This window comes from Grammomys surdaster, unplaced genomic scaffold, assembly GCF_004785775.1.
Source record: "Grammomys surdaster isolate TR1022 unplaced genomic scaffold, NIH_TR_1.0 145, whole genome shotgun sequence".
Lineage (NCBI taxonomy): Eukaryota > Metazoa > Chordata > Mammalia > Rodentia > Muridae > Grammomys > Grammomys surdaster.
The window spans coordinates 812,535-828,149 of NW_021604603.1; the positions used below are offsets into that span (position 1 = coordinate 812,535).

General features: G+C 46.3%; 1 protein-coding gene across 4 annotated transcripts in view; it reads right to left on the minus strand.

Moving 5' to 3' along the window:
- Positions 1-7,871: 7,871 nt before the first annotated feature.
- Positions 7,872-15,615, minus strand: part of Srgap2 (SLIT-ROBO Rho GTPase activating protein 2) — a 225,118-nt gene continuing 217,374 nt past the window's right edge. For 3 of the 4 annotated variants that reach the window (XM_028764589.1, XM_028764587.1, XM_028764588.1), the window contains exons 21-23: positions 15,255-15,401; positions 11,449-11,773; positions 7,872-8,679 (exon numbers count right to left, since the gene is read on the minus strand). In XM_028764589.1, the coding sequence (XP_028620422.1) occupies positions 8,296-8,679; positions 11,449-11,773; positions 15,255-15,401 (856 nt within the window). In that variant the 3' untranslated portion in view covers positions 7,872-8,295. Of the gene's footprint in view, positions 8,680-11,448; positions 11,774-14,142; positions 14,464-15,254; positions 15,402-15,615 lie in introns of those variants that run through there. The other variant, XM_028764590.1, reaches the window with a different exon arrangement.

Sequence of the window (15,615 nt, forward strand, 5' to 3'; positions counted from 1 at the left end):
CACTAGAGTCTAGGAATTGAGGGTCAGCCTGAACTGTAAAAGTAACTTTTATTTGCCTAAGTTGTCACCTCCAAGACTTACATCCTCTGCTAACCCAGACCTAGTCCTGGAAGCTTCTAGCCTCTGTACAATCTTAGGCCTAAAATGTTTTCAGCCTCAGAGGCTTACTGCTGAATAAGCTCACCCTTTCTAGTTCTTTCTGAGCTTTGGTTGGCTGGTTCAACTCAGCTGTTCTGGCTCAAACTCCTTTACAAGCTGACTGATTCAGTCTCCTCAGCTTCTGATTGAATCACTCTGTCTGGCCTCAAACTAACTGACAATCTGTTCTAATCTTCTGGCTCCTTCCCATTCTCTGGTGTGTTCTGTCTTTACCTGTCTAGCTTGTTCTCTCTTTGCAAACTGTCTCTGTACAACTGTCCCAGTAAAATTGCCATCTCTGCACTGCTCTCTTAAATAGATTACCTTTCCTTCGTCTTCTCATGAGAGGTGGGTATATCCTATTCTATCAAATCTTTCTCTGATTCATCACTTTGTCTGCCACTCAAATAGACATCACTTTCAAACATGGGTGTTTCCGTCTATAAACTAATTTTACCTTCATTTGTTTGGGATAAAAGGTGTGTACTAAGGACGCATCTATATTCCAGCAAGAGGGATTAAAAGTGGGTGTTAAGGGATGCACCACAACTAGAAACAGTTTTTTTCAGTAAATAACAGACTTGGGGATCACAGTGTGATCAAATATCTTGTAACACTGAACAGGGCAACAGAGCTAGAGCCTGTAAGCCCAGTAGCTGGGGGTGTTACTCAGTAGCTCTGCTCAGTATTCATGAGGCTGAATTCCATACGCAGTAGTAGGTAGCTACAGCGCCCTCTCCACCCTCACATACTGTTTTCCAGTGCCTTAAAAGTAAGAAAGGTCTCAGACAAACAAATGAAAGAAAGAATGGGGCAGGGTGGTATGTGTGGGCCTTGTTTATAGGGCTGTGTATACTGGCTGTACTTAGTCATAGTGGCTAAATGACAAAACCTTAGAACCTATTCTTTTTTTTTGAGACAGGGTTTCTCTGTGTAGCCCTAGCTGTCCTGGAACTCACTCTGGCTGGCTCTGAACTCAGAAATCCATCTGCCTCTGCCTCCCAAGTGCTGGGATTAAAGATATGGACCTCCACTGCCTGGCACCCCCAACACCTTCATAAGTCAACTATAGTTCTTCCCAAACAGTGGGAAGGGGGCCGTGGGTGTATTATCCAGGCCCCAAGGGACCTGGTCCCTGTGCAGTTATCAGTTGTCATTCCTAATCTGGAAACGTGCTTCTTCCTTCCCACACTCTGCTTAAGACCCTGCCTTCAATGTAGCAGAACTAAAACAAGCAATTGAAAGTGAACCCATTCCTCAACAGCCGTAGCCTGTCTGTACCTACCCTAATATCTGTTGTTACTCTCAAAGACAGTACCATGTATCCCTTCTGCTGGCACCACCACCTCCACTTGGGCTGTGCAACTCATCTGTTCCCCATGCACCTTCTTTCTTCTGGGTCTGTACTCAGAGCAAATGTGTCTTAAATCTGTCTATCTACAGAACAAACACTGGTTTTTGACCAGTCTGGATGGGTGGTGGATCTTTCTTTCTTTGCTGCTTAGTCTACTTCAGTGAGATTAATTTATAATCTACTGAAAAATACTTCTCTCTCTCACTCTGTTTTTAGAGACAGGGTCTATGTACCAAGAAGTCCCATTCCCCTCTCCTCCTTTTGTAGTGTTTTGAGTCAGGACTCTCTGTACAGTCCCGGCTGTCCTGGAACTTGCAATGTAGACCAGGATGGCCATGAACTCAGAGATCCTCCTATCTGCCTCCTAAGTTTATATTAAACGCATGCCCCGTCACGCCCAGCAGAAGTGCTTACTTTTGACACCAGTTTCATCTTATTCCTCGGCACATCCAGCAGTTGATCCCTACTTCTGTCAAATACTCCCCTTTCCCGGATTCTGTGGCAGGTGTGTTAAAAATCAGGCTCTCCCCTAGCCTGCTTTCAGGGGCTCAGTCTCAGCAGCTTCTATCATCACCTAGGTCCCCGTCAGCACAGACCTCTTGCTCTCTGTCCTTGTGGAGATGGCCTTTTGCTCCCCCAGCCCCAATACATCCCTTGTGTAAGATGTATTGCATGGTGTGATCTCTGTGGCATACCCTATCCCCTACCTACTTATCAGGCACTCTGCTGCTAAATTCTAACAATGAGCTCTTCTGCCACCTAGGTACTGGGCTTACTCCATCTTTTTCTGCCAGCTCCTCCTTTATGAGATTTTCCTTTTCCATCTACACATCATTTCAGGAATCCATTTCATGCCTCCAAACTCCAGACTCATACATCTACTGTCTGCTATTCCCACTTGGGAGTCTTTTGGTTATCTCAGCACACCCTCCCTAAGCAGAAATTAAAAATTTCCATGTTTGATTTCACACCACCATGGCCTCCTCCCTCTTTTAAAACATGGAGTAATTGCTAAAGTTGGCCTCAAGCTGTGATCCTCAGCTAATGAATATCTGGGACTACGGGCACAAGCTATCACACAGCTCCATGATGGTTCTTGTCCAACCCAGCATCTTGTTCCATTTTCACATTCACTTATTTCGCTTTGTGTGCTAGCTTGTGTGGAAACAAACTTGACAGGCTGTCTTTCCTGCCCAATGCAATGCTTGATAGATAAAGTCGGTTGATTGACTAAATGATTCTTTGCTGTATGTATGTAATATCAGGTTTAGCATCTGAGTCAAAGGAAACTTTCTGCCAGCTGTGGTGGCTCATGCTTAGAAATTCCAGCACCCAAGAGGCTGAAGCGGGAGGACTGAGTACACTGTGAAATTATTTCTCACCTAATGTCCTACAACAATGGGCTCTATAAACATTTAAATGAGATAGCCCACGCTAACCTGGTCTCTTGTTCCAGTTTCCATCCAGTTGAAATGGGTTTGTATATTGACTGTTCACTGCCTCCTGCTTCCATTAAAGTTCCAATAGAATATATATGAAAAAGGACCCCAGAAGCATGATTCTTGCCTGTAGGATTCTCTAAGTCTTTTTGGCGCTTTGCCCATAACCCAAGAGCTAGCTCCATCTCAGCAACTCATTGGCTTCAGGGATCCCCCCCTCATATACTGATGCTTGAATGGGAGGTGGGTGGGTATGAGAGCCCACGTGTATCACAGGGTGGCAGAACAGCCTCAGTTTTGACTCACCGCAGGGCAACAATGCTGCAAGAGCATCACTAACAGAGGGAGATGAGACAGGCTGGTAAGGCAAGGAGCTGAATACCAGATACATAAGAGATAAAAATAACAAATCTAAGAGGAAGGTGTCCGTGCCCCACTGGAGTAGGACTCCCTGTATCACTACTGAACACAGATAATGCCAATAAACATGCTGGGCTTGGCTTATCCCTGGGGATGTCTTCTATTACAATAAGTGCTCTAAAATGAATGTTGATCCCAGATTTTGTGGAATTCATTCTGTTACCTCTCTTGATATTTTGCTGCTTTTGTTAATCTGGTATCTATTTATTAAAAATGTATGCATTGCACAAGACCTGTGCAAACACAAACCAGAGCAAATCCCAGCATGGAGAGGGGAGTTAGACATGAAGTCCACCCCTACCAGAGGCGCAAGTGGCAATTGTTAGCAGCTGGGAAAGAGAGGGTCAGTGTTCTCTAAGAGTGTAGTCCCTGATAAGCAGACAAAGCTCCAGTGGAAGGCCATACAGCCAAGAATATGGGGCAGCACCGGTCATCCTTGATGAGGGGGAGGCAAGGTTGGGCAGGGAAGAGTAGGAAGAGGGGATGAGTCTGGGAAGAACTGGGGCAGGATGAGTATGATCAAACATGCTTTATGAAATTCCCAAACGTTAACTATGTATGTACACAGGCGTGTGTGCACACTTGCTCTTACCTGGGACAGGAAAGCAACTCATGGCGTAAGAAGTCAAATAGCCCCACACAAGGCAGAAGCTGTGTGCAGGACAGGAAAGAGCGCTAAGCCGGGCTGCCCATAGATTCATGAAATAGACAGGACAAGGACAGTTGTGCTGTTTTAAGAATTCAGCAATATCTTAGAAAAAAACATTCTGAAGGGCACGGTGATGCATGCTTTCAATTTCAGCTCAGGAGGCAGAGGCAGTAAACTCTATGAATTTGAGATTATAGTGAGTTCTGGGATAGCCAGGGCTAGAAGGTGAGACCCTGTCTCAAACCAACAATGCGTATGTATATATACATTTATACACACACACACACACACACACACACACACACACACACACACACGCACGCGTGCGCGCACACACACACTGACTCTGAAGATTCAGTTTTTCCTCATTTGGAAGCCTCCAGGGGACAAGTCTGGAGGTTTCAGTCCATGACTGGCGGCCTCGTTGCTTTGGGATTCTGGTAACACACCTTGGCAGGAGCATGCGGTAGAGTAACCAGCTGTTACTTTTATGAACTCTACCACCAAAGTCACTTTCTATTAAAACACAAGGCATCTCTAAGGGAGTGGAAACATCCCTGTATCCTCCACCCCCACTGGCAGCAAGACATGTCAGTCAGACCTTTTTCCAGATACAGGGATGGCCAAGGCAGACTCAGGGATCTAGCGGAGAAAGACAAGAGCCATTGGCAGGCTGGAGAGACGGCTCAGCATTTCAGGGCACTGGTTGCTCTTGCAGAGGACCAGAGTTCAGTTTCCAGCCCCACATGGTGGCTCACAACTGTCTGCTGTATCTGTTCAGTTCCAAAGGATCTGATACCCACTTTTGACCTCCACGTCACTGCATACATGTACTGTACAGATATGCAGGCAAAACACTACCCATATATACTAAGTAAAATGAGAATTCTTAAAATATAGAACTGTCTGGCAACCCTTAGTCATAGTTGGTAAGTTTCCAACAAGCTTTATAGGTCTGCCTTTTTTTCTTTCCTTCCTCTCAACCCCCTCTAGTCAGGGCTGGCTTCTTTGTGTAGCCCCAGATGTCCTGGAACTCGCTCTGTAGACCAGGCTGGCCTCCATCTCGCATAGATCTATCCGCCTCTGTACTGGGATTAAAGGCGTGCACCACCATGGCCTGGCTAGGCTTTCAAGTAGGGAACTCTGATCATAAAGCTAGAAATGAAAGCAGTCCACATTGAAAACAAAGGGTGGGTTCTGTTAAGAAAAGCTCTTACAACCACAGACTAGTGAATTGCATGCTGGAGATTTCCTACAGACCCTTTGAGGAGCCACACATGGGCTAAATCAATGCTGTAGAGGAGAAAGAAGGTGGCACTCAAGGTCACCTCATTCCTACCTTTGCTAGGCTTGAACTCTGTTACTTCAGTACTTTCAGGGAGAGGGGAAGGGAGGTTACTTGCAGCAACGAAACCTAAAAATGTATTTTATTTTGAAGTTGTGCTTTGGATTTTCCCCAATCCAACATCGGCTGAGTGAGTCTTAGGTTCACACAAAGCATCTTCAAGCATACATACAATATTCCAGTTATCAACACCATTTTAAAGAACATATCATTTTACACAAATGTGACATACAAATCAGACGCCACAACACTGCAGTTCCCTGGAAGATCTAAGTTCTCTTCTGAACCGAAGTCCATGCACACCAGCCCTTCCAGTGGTCTGTTCATCCTGGTACTGGAAGGATTTCTCATCTCCTTGGGGATAAATGAGGGTGGCCTGAGGAGGCTGGCAGAGACCAGCATTTCCAGTTTATAAGCTGCTGGTGGCAAACTCCTCTACTTTCCAAACTGGGATGCTGGTAGCTCCACCCACTTTTCTTCCCCAGAGACTTAAGTCCACACCAGGGAAAGGATCCATGCCACTAGGGGCAGAGCAGGGCTCTTGGAAGCATCATGCTGGTTTCGGGCAAGCCTGTCTGAGGAAGGCTGGTTGCCCAAGGCCTGGGGTGGCCGGCTCCTTTTGGCTTTTGGTTGTGAAATCACAGTGTGCAACCTCAATTCCAGTTGAAGTGAGCTCTGCTGAGGAGGACTCTCCTTTAAACAGGACCATCTCACAGGCGTCAGAAGCACCAGAGATAAGGAAGACAGCTAGGCTCCCAGAGCTGGGGTTGGTAGGGAACCACTTGTACACTGTCCAGTTCATTATGCAAATCAGCAGATGGACATTGACCAAAGGGATGAAAAAACACAAATAATGTACAGGATTAAGAGAGAAGGCAAGAAGAAAAGAACAGGCCTACAGTATGGTCTTTTAAGAACCTTTGCTTTTACCTTCTTAGAGGGTCATGTCCTGGAGAGGATAAAGGACAGGCTGGAAACGCTGATCACTTAGAGTAAAAGGAATGTAAAATGCGAAGAGTAGGGCTTCATGTTTAGCAAGGAAGCGACCCTCCCTCGGGTCTGGAAGCCCCACTGGCTCAGGAGCAGTGCAAGCCCGGGTCAGTAAACAGAACACCAAGAATCAGACGTCCAAAGGACCAAGGGGTGCCCCATGCACTCAGACCCACGCTACTCAAGGAGCGCTAGAGCTCTCTCCTCTAGCTCAGGGGCAGTCTTCCTGGTGCTGCAAGTTACTATTCTCACTAGTGACTCCTTCCAGCTCCCCATTCCCTTCACTCAGAGAGAAGCACCCACCACTTTCTACAGATCCAACTGCCAACCTCACAAGTTGGTCCAAAAGGATCATTTCTAGCCCAAAGCTAAGAAGGCTCAGATTTTCCAGCCCGAATGGCAAACCCATTCCTCTTGAACTATAGAAAACAATACAGTTAAAATAAAAGCATAGCATTCAAAGCAGGAAACAGAGAAGAAGAGAAGCTCCTTTCTACAAGGAGCTGTTGAAACACAAGATCCCATGGTATGATTTCCAAGCCCCGGTGCTCCTGGGTAAACCCGATGTAAGAGCAGCGGGTGTTCCAAGCACCAGGCTTGTAGGCTGGGTGAGCATTCAATGGTAGCACATCTGGAAAAGGCCAAAAGCAAGACCCAATGTGAAACATTCAATTTTTCCCTTTTTTAAGATTCTGGTTTTGTGAAAACAGTTTTGAGTTGTGGGGGTTAAAGTTCCCTTAGTCATCCTTTTTAGATAAACAAAAAAAAGTTTTAAGAGGCAGTACTTCTAGAATTTATGGAGGGCTTTATCCCGAGAGAGCCTTATAAAAAAACTAAGCCAAGAGGTGAACTTGAAATAGTTTTAATCTGGGCACAATTCTTGGATTAGCAGAGAGCAACTTAATTATTCTTTTTAATGGAATGGTGAATTTTAAAAGTTTGAAATGCCAAAATGGTGGGAGGAAAAAGGACCCATTTCTTACCCTTTTCAAACTTGCCATAAACACAATAAAACTTTAAGACTTTTTACTCTAAAAGGAACTAGCTATAGAACTGTCTTATATTGGAAAACATTACATGGAAAATGGTGTGTCAGAGACAAAGTCAGGAACTGAAGAAAAGTCTATATGTTCAGGAAAACTTCAAAAGCTCCGTGATAAGACTGGGGTGCACTTCTACAGAACGGAGCAGAGCAAATGCAAACAACCAGTGACTACCTCACAGCAAGAGGAAGAAGACAGAATCCCCACCTGAATGTCAGATCACAGGGCTGTTCCACTCTGCTAACTTTTTATGACAGAGAGATTTCAAAGGCCAGGTTTCTCTGTTCCAAACAGAACAAAGTGTGTGATGAGAACAGAGACTCCTGGTGGCTTCTGTGTGAACTGCCACCACAATAAAGAGTGGTCCATGACCAGGAGAGGCTAAACCAGAGACCAGAAAAACCTGTGTGTGTATATGGGTGTGCATGCGCATGTGCATGCACACACACACACACACAAATATATATATATTTATATAAAATGAAAACAGGGCTATATACGATTTTTTTAAATCAGTACTGAAACAGAAGATGTCACTGAGAGCTGATTGGCTGCAGCCAAACTCTGGTCAAGGTATCCTCTATGGTCTGAAGGGACAGAGACTTAGACCTGGGTCCCCATGTCTTGCCTTGGCAGATATCACAGCAACCCAATAATGGAAAACCTGTCACTGGCTAACCTAATAATAGTATGTACTGGAGCTGGTTGGATTCCAACAACAGAGGGAAGCAAAGGGTGGAGGGAAAGACCAGAAAGGGAAAAGCAGTAACAAGGGCTTCATTCTCAAGGTCTGGGTAATGGGAAGGCTAACTCCTGTAAGAACAACTTAGAACCTAATTTTCAACTGAGTCCCCAAGCTAGTTAAATAGGAAGATTTAAAACGGCCAGTCTCCTTGTCTAGAATCATTGTCATCCCTTTAGACAGTACAAGACTTGTCAGTGGACTGTGGGGAAGCAGATGAGGTGACACCAGGGCTAGTAGCATTTGTCTTGGGGAAGACACTTGGCTTGGGCCGAGTGGCTGGTGGTTTGACTGGAGCAGCCATCTTGACAGATTTGACAGGCCGGAAGGCGCAGGCAATGTCCCCAGCAGTACTAGCGCTACGCTGGAAGGCAGGCTCAGGGTCCTTGAGGAGCTGGGTGTGCAGGGGGCTGGAGGGCTCTGATGTGGGGGCTACCACTGGGGAGGTCTTAAGGGGTTCCAAGGTGTCCAGAACCACATCGGGTGTGTGCTTAGCACTGCTCTGCCGCTCTAGCTCTTGAAGCTCGTTCAGGGCAGAGTTCATTGTTGCTTCAATATCCTGCAAAACAGGAAAAAGGAAGAAGTAAGACAAACCCAGACAGATGTCCCCAAGGATCCTATTTCACCCAAATAGGCCAAGCCATGAAACCAGCAATAAAATGCCTTATTTCACTTGGCCAAAGTCCTGGGCCACATGAGAGTCGAGGATGTGGAGAAAGGGGACAGAGAGATTGTCATCATCAGGAATTTAGAAAGAGTAACTGGTGACTTTTGTATATGACAAGGCTGTTGCACACATCAACGCATACCCATTGTGGTTACCTGTACAAGATCAAGCCAGCCAAAATGCCAGCAGAAACTGGGGCAGGGGCCCTCTCAGGCCACACTCCCATCGGAGGAGCTATTTATTGGCAGTTGATGGTTGCTGAGGAAGAGTCACTCAGTGTTGGGAATGGGGCTCCTGGTAGGTTGACCATGCCCCAGAAGGTGGCCCTAGACTTTTGCATATACGGGAAGTATTAGACTTCCAATACACAGGGGAAGTATTAGTCCAGTATATACTGGACTGGGGGAGGGTGCTCACAACAGTAACAAAAGGAAGACATGAGGTTGGGAAGGAAGTCAAGTGGGAGGCGGTAGGAGCAGCTGGAGGTAGGGAGTAGTGGAGGACGTGGTTAAAATACATTGCATAAATGTATTAAGTCTAACAACTAAGGGAAAATATTAGCTGAGTCTTTTCAACTCGCGCCCTTGGTTTTTGTGACAGGTGCTAAAACATTTCTGGATGAAATTACAGTTAAATGGAGAGAGGAAAGGTCATGAGTACATGTGGATTCATTATATAATTCTCTGTTATTTCTGTGTATGTTTGAAAGCATACATAGTGAACACATTTTACAAAGTGGTAGAGATCAAGTATGATCTTTATTTTCTTGACTTCAAGGTCAATGGTTAAGGGGGTTATTTCTTCCTTCCTCCACACGAGCTACGGAAGGTTCAAGAGCCAAGTCCTTGAAGATTGGTCAGAACAATGCTTCAATTTCCCATCTCTTCCAAGTGTGCACCAAGTGTGAAGCTGGTTCCTTCTGCCCAGCACCATGAAAGAGAACCCAGAGTGGCCAAAAGAGGGAGCCAAAGCCCACATAGGTAAGTTAGCATCTACAAATCAGTGGACACTGCAGATTTTAGGAAAAAAGCAGTCCTAGCCCAGGGGCTCAAGGCAGAGCCAAAGAACCACTGTATGTAAGCACCCAGCTTCCATAGCCCCGCTGCAAACTTGTGTTTAATATTGTGTTTCAAACCCACCACAGGACTCCTCTTTGGGATCAAGAATTCTTTCAAACATACTAAGTTTCAAGTTAGCCTCAGATTTCCCACTCAGGGCTTTCAGTCCTATGACACGATCTATGTTTGCTATGGATGATAGAGACTCATTTTCACTACTCCTTATGGCATTCATTACTCTCCCTTTTTCTTCCTGGAATCCCAGGGATGGGACCCAGGAGCCTCTGCATGCTAGATAAGCATTCTGAGCTTGCATCACTGAGCTAAACACCAGACTTCTCGAACCTTTTAGAACGCTCAGAAAGAACTCTTATCTCCTGGCCCTGTCCTGTTATGTAGCTAGTATGTTTGTAGTTTCTAACACTTTGATTAATGGCTGGCCAAAAGAGGATCAAGGAGGATTCCCATGGTACAAGGCAGACTGCTGTCAGGAGCTTAAACAGAATAGAAGGCTGGCAAAGCAAGACATCACAGGCCCAGGGCTTAACTCTGTCCTCACCAGGTACACCTCCTTAAGCAGAGCAGTAATGCAACCAACAGAGACCATAAAGAGCCTCCACTGCCCTTTCCTATCACCTCAGAAGATGAGGTGAGGAAAAGGACAAAACCAAGCCCTTAGTTCCTACCTGTTCTAGTGAAAATTATATAGCTGGGAGAGACGTCTGAGAGAACTGCTTGGAGTGGCCCCAGTTGGATGTTTAGAAGTCGAGTAGGGCTTCTAATATTTCATGGAAAACACAGAATCATCAGTGTAGTGCAGATGAAAAGGAAAGTCCTGCAATCTGGGAGCTCACCTGCACTGTTACCTGGACCCCTGGGCTAGAGGCCTTTCTAGTACCTGGGCTTCAAACAACATGAATACTTCGGGGTCTTTATGAAAGAATCAGATGGCAGATCTACCCACAAGCATTGAGATCAGCTTCAGGAAGTGGGGTGACAGGGATGGGCAGAGAAATATGTAAATGTGACTTGGACTATATTTGAGTCTCAGCTTCACTAAAGTCTACTATTGGGTTTTTAATCATCTGTCTACTATCTACCTACCCACCCCTCTATCCATGTGTCCTATGTGCAGAGGTCAGAGGAAGGTGTCAGGTGCCCTCCTCAATTGCTCTTGACCTTATCTTACTTGAAACAGAGTCTCTCACTGAATCTGAAGCTTGTTGTTTTGGCTAAGCTGGCTGCCTGCTCCTAATCCCCAGCACTGAAGTCACAGACATACATGGCTGTGCTAGGCTTTTATGTGAGTGCTACGGATTTGAATTCAGTTCATCTTGCTTCTATAGCAAGTATTCTTATCCACTGCGCTATCACCCCAGACCTTACCTTAGTAAGACTGATTCTACTTTCAGATTCTTACTGGGGAGATAGGACTCGGCAGATTGCTCAGTAAGCTGTCCTGGCAGGTTCACTGTATGACACTTGCAGTACTCTCTATAGAATGTACAGACATTAGTCTATTTTAAGTTCTGTGGATTAGCCGAGGCTGCTGAGGGGAAATGACCAGTGTAAACTATCACTTAGTTGTTCAGGGCCCCGTTACCTGTGCAATGACTTCAGGGTCCATGGGCCGGTGGTTATTGAAGCTTTTTGACCTTCCTGCTGTGGCGGTCTTCCGGATCTGTGGACTGTCCATCCGGTTCTTCAAGGATGAGTGGCGGCTGATAGAGTTGAGGCTGCCATGGCCGCTGATGGAACACTTATCTGGCCCTTCCTTGGGGAGATTCTGGCTCATGATGGGCTGGGAAGATGGACGGCAGCTAGCCCCCACCCCCGGGGAGGAGGAGTCAGTCAGAGAACTGCCCAGCCCATGGCTGTCACTCCGAAATGCTTTTCTGATGCTCCCAGATTCTGGACGCTTCCTTTGCCTTCAACAAACAGAAATGGCATCTGATCAGGGAGCCCCAGCTCTAAGGGAGCTAGGACTGTGACAGAGGGCAGAGGCTGGCACCTGGGACTTCTAAAGAGAGTCAAATAGAATCCCCTAACTCTTCAGTATTTCTTTCTCTTGCTTTCTCTATGGATCTGTTCCCTTCCAACCCCCAACCTGGGCAGAGTGAAATGGATACTTACTCGGTGGTTGTGAGCTTTGAGTTCTAAACATGTAAGAAGCTGTCAGAAAAAAATGCCTGTTTAAGAGAAAGTTTCTAGTGGGAGAAAGATTCACGAAAAGACCCATTCCATTGCCTGCCTGAACAGAAACCCAAAGCCCCAGGTACGAAGTCTCACCATCACCAAGGAGGGGAGAACTGCTGGTAACAGGAGTTAACACTTCCAGAGGGGTTTGCTCAACTATCTGTAGTGAGCCTGTCATCATCTGGGCTCTAACAAGAGGCTGTTCCTTATTCATAGACATGGAAAAGATTTTTCAAGGAACTGCTTTTTGGCACAGACGGAGGGTTCACTGTGTGCCTGCTCCTACAGTGGAAAGGGCATTTATGCAAATCCTATGTCACCCAGCAATGGGCCAGTTTATTTTATACCACAAAAGGCTCTCAAATGATATGGTGTAGTAGGATCCTAATCATATGGGTATTGTCCGCTGCTGGATAGTTTCATTTTTTTGAAACAGATTTTAAAAGACCTCATCTTAGATGCTATCGAGCTGCTAGTTCAGATAGCAGCTGGGTAGCTCTGATCTTGTGTATCTACTGAGGAAGACGAGCTGAGCTGGGGTCTCTGGATGGCAAGGGTAGGACTGAAGATTGGGGCCATCTCTGAAGCCTTAAGTAAGTCCTTGTACTGCTTACAGCTGAGGTCTGCTTTCTATTTCTGGGTCCGGCAGCCACTCTTAAGAATGTGTCTGCTAGGTAGGACTAGCCTTGGAAGGCAGCCATTTTCAACAAGAAAAAGGATGCTCTTTAGTCTAGGAGGGCCCTGCTGAAATAAGCCCTCCTCTGTCAAGTTTTCCAGACACTAGTGCCTCCAACAACAGACTGGAGAGATTCCTCCTCCCATATTCCCTCAGTGCTTGCATGTGACTGCATCTCAGTTGCCTTCCATATGGTCTTGCCTTGCCAGACTGTAAGCTCTGAATAACTAGCATCGGTGCTTGGCACAACGCAGATGGCTAATATAGGATGTGGAATTAAATTGAAATGCCACACCCTAAGAACTCTGCTGATTTCCTTTTTCCACTCAAGGATGGCTGACTCACAAGTCAGAACTGCTGAGAGGGCAGATTTAGGAGGCTGTGGTAGTGTGTCATCCCAGGCTCTATTTGGGCCATGAAGATGAGGAAGACAGAGATGCTGGTTACAAGCTTAGCCTGAAGGAGGAACCAGGCATAGCCCCAAGCACCAACAATTCAAGCCATTTCAGAATGCAGAATGAGAGCATTTTCTTTCAGCCTCAAGGAACTTAGGGTGTCAGGAAGGCTTCCCTAAATAAGTAATGTCTAGACTGAGTCTTGGAGGGTGAGGAGGAGTTAACCAGGTGAGAGGGTCCAGGAGGAGAGAGTTCTCTAAGGCAATCAGGAAACTGAAGTTGCTTGGGAAGACTGCTGTAGAGGTAGTCAGGAAGACAGAACGGCACACTCGCTCCTAAGGGCCAGGCATACCGGGGCTGTCTGTCACTCATGCACTGATTGGCTGGTGCCTAGGAAAGGTTGACATGGTTTGGTTATGGTCTGTCCCCAGGAAACTCATCATAAGATCTTGATTCTACCAAGCAAGCAGTTCAAGGGAACCACCTCAATGCTCTACCTGATGTCTATCTTTTGACTATTTTCAGCCTTTGTTCTCTCTAGTTCCTTTGTAATATATGGCACCAAATATACACTGACTTAAAATTTAATAGCCAGGGATGAAGCTGTAGCTCGGCAGCAGAGTGCTCTGTCTGGATATGTGACTTGTTCAGTTCTGTCCTCAACACCATAAAAGCAAAAGTAAATGTGTGTACATAAACACCTAACTTCCCCTTCAACATCCAGTCTTGGTTTCTGGTTTAATAGGCTTATGTCCTTGTGATTGTAGGCTCAGAATTAACACAGACTTGTAAATATTGAAAAAACAAAAACCCACGCTGCCAGCTACTTTTTATTAACTTGCCCTCCTAGCAGACTGGAGGGAAGTATAAAATCCTCACTTTGTTTAGTGGTCTGAATTAAATGATGACTACTCTGAGTAAGTGAGCTGAGTAAATCGATGAACTTGAGGGTAAAGAGATAGGAAAGGACCACGCCCCCAACCCCCTCTATTGTCTGGTTGGAAAAAAGCCAAGAGATCTGGCAACCTCATGCAGTTTAAAAACAATAAGCATCTTTTATTCTCCTTCCAGTCTCAGTGTCCAGAGGCTATGGTTAACAAGGTATCAAAGTGCAAATCATTTCACCCCTCCAAAGTCAGGAGGAATACAAACTGTACTTCATCTCCAATCCACGTCACCAGGAGTGCCCCGGGGCTTGTCATCCTCCAGGCACTGGGCCACAGTTCAGGGTCTGGCGGAAAGAGGTCTGTAGGACTTGGTGTCTGGCCCCTTGAGATGAGATTAGTTCTCCAATAGCCTGAGTGCCTCTTGGGGAGGCGGCAGCTCATGGGCGGGCGAGCGAGGAATCCCTCTAGATAGCCAGCAGGTGTGGATGGAGTTAGAACCTCAGAATAATGCCAATGGCCACAATGAAAGCTAGGGTGAGAGTAAGCCTGCCGGACAGGGGGGGTGGGCGGGATCTGCAGACGGACTGCTAGGGAAGTCTAATACACAGTGCTAAAGCAATAGGAAAAGATGAAAAGTGGTTTCTGCTAGTGTGAAAGGGAGCAAAGGGAAGTCACAGGATGATTCAGGAGCTCAGGACAAAGCTTCCCTTGGGCTCAGTGCTCTTCTCTTTTCCATGGCCATGAATCCAGGATGGGGAGAAACAGACACATATCATCTAAGTAAGCCCACATGGTGGGACACTAGCTTGGTGGAAGACATATGAGACTCTGAATCTTCAGACAGACAAGGGTCAAAGAAGATACCAAATACTATTTGAATAAGAATTGGAAAAGTGAAGGCACTGATAAGAAATAGAAGAGACAGCACAAAACCAGGTTGCAAAGGTGACCAAAGCTTTGACGAAAAGTTTGGCTAAGACTGCCAGGAAGTTTGGGCAGACAGACACTGTGGAACACACAGAGTACCACAGGATGATAACAGACAGTTGGAGGCTGGGGCCTGCCCTCAGACCCACATAAGCCTCCTCTCCTCAGCCTGGCCACACACCTTGCAGCAGCAAACATCACATGAAGACTGTTAGGCTGGGGGAGCTGGGAGCCCTGCGTACAGCACAGAGCAGAGTGGGGTTAGGCTAGGGGTGAGGCTGAGTGAGTGAATCATTTAGGGGAGCAGAAAATGGAAAGCAGCGCTTACTTGTTGATGTTTGCAAGATAAATATCAGCTACATGACCCCCACTGGGACAGCTGGCCCCCGTTCGGGCTGTCACCTTTTCTTCAGGTGGCTCAGACATGACCTCAATCTCAGATTTGGGGCTGGACCTCTCCACGACACCGTCTTCGCTGGGACAGAAGGGACAGGCAGGCAGGGAGAGGGGAAAACAACACAAATAGCAGTGTTAAATCAGCAAGATGGCCCCTCTGGACATACACATAACCTCACACAGTGTGGAGGCAGCAGCAATCCCCTTCTGGGGCTAGCTTTGTAAGCAGAGGCAAGGGAACCTGAGGGCCTTTGGAGGGTCACTTAAATAAATAAATAGTTCGCTGAGTTCTA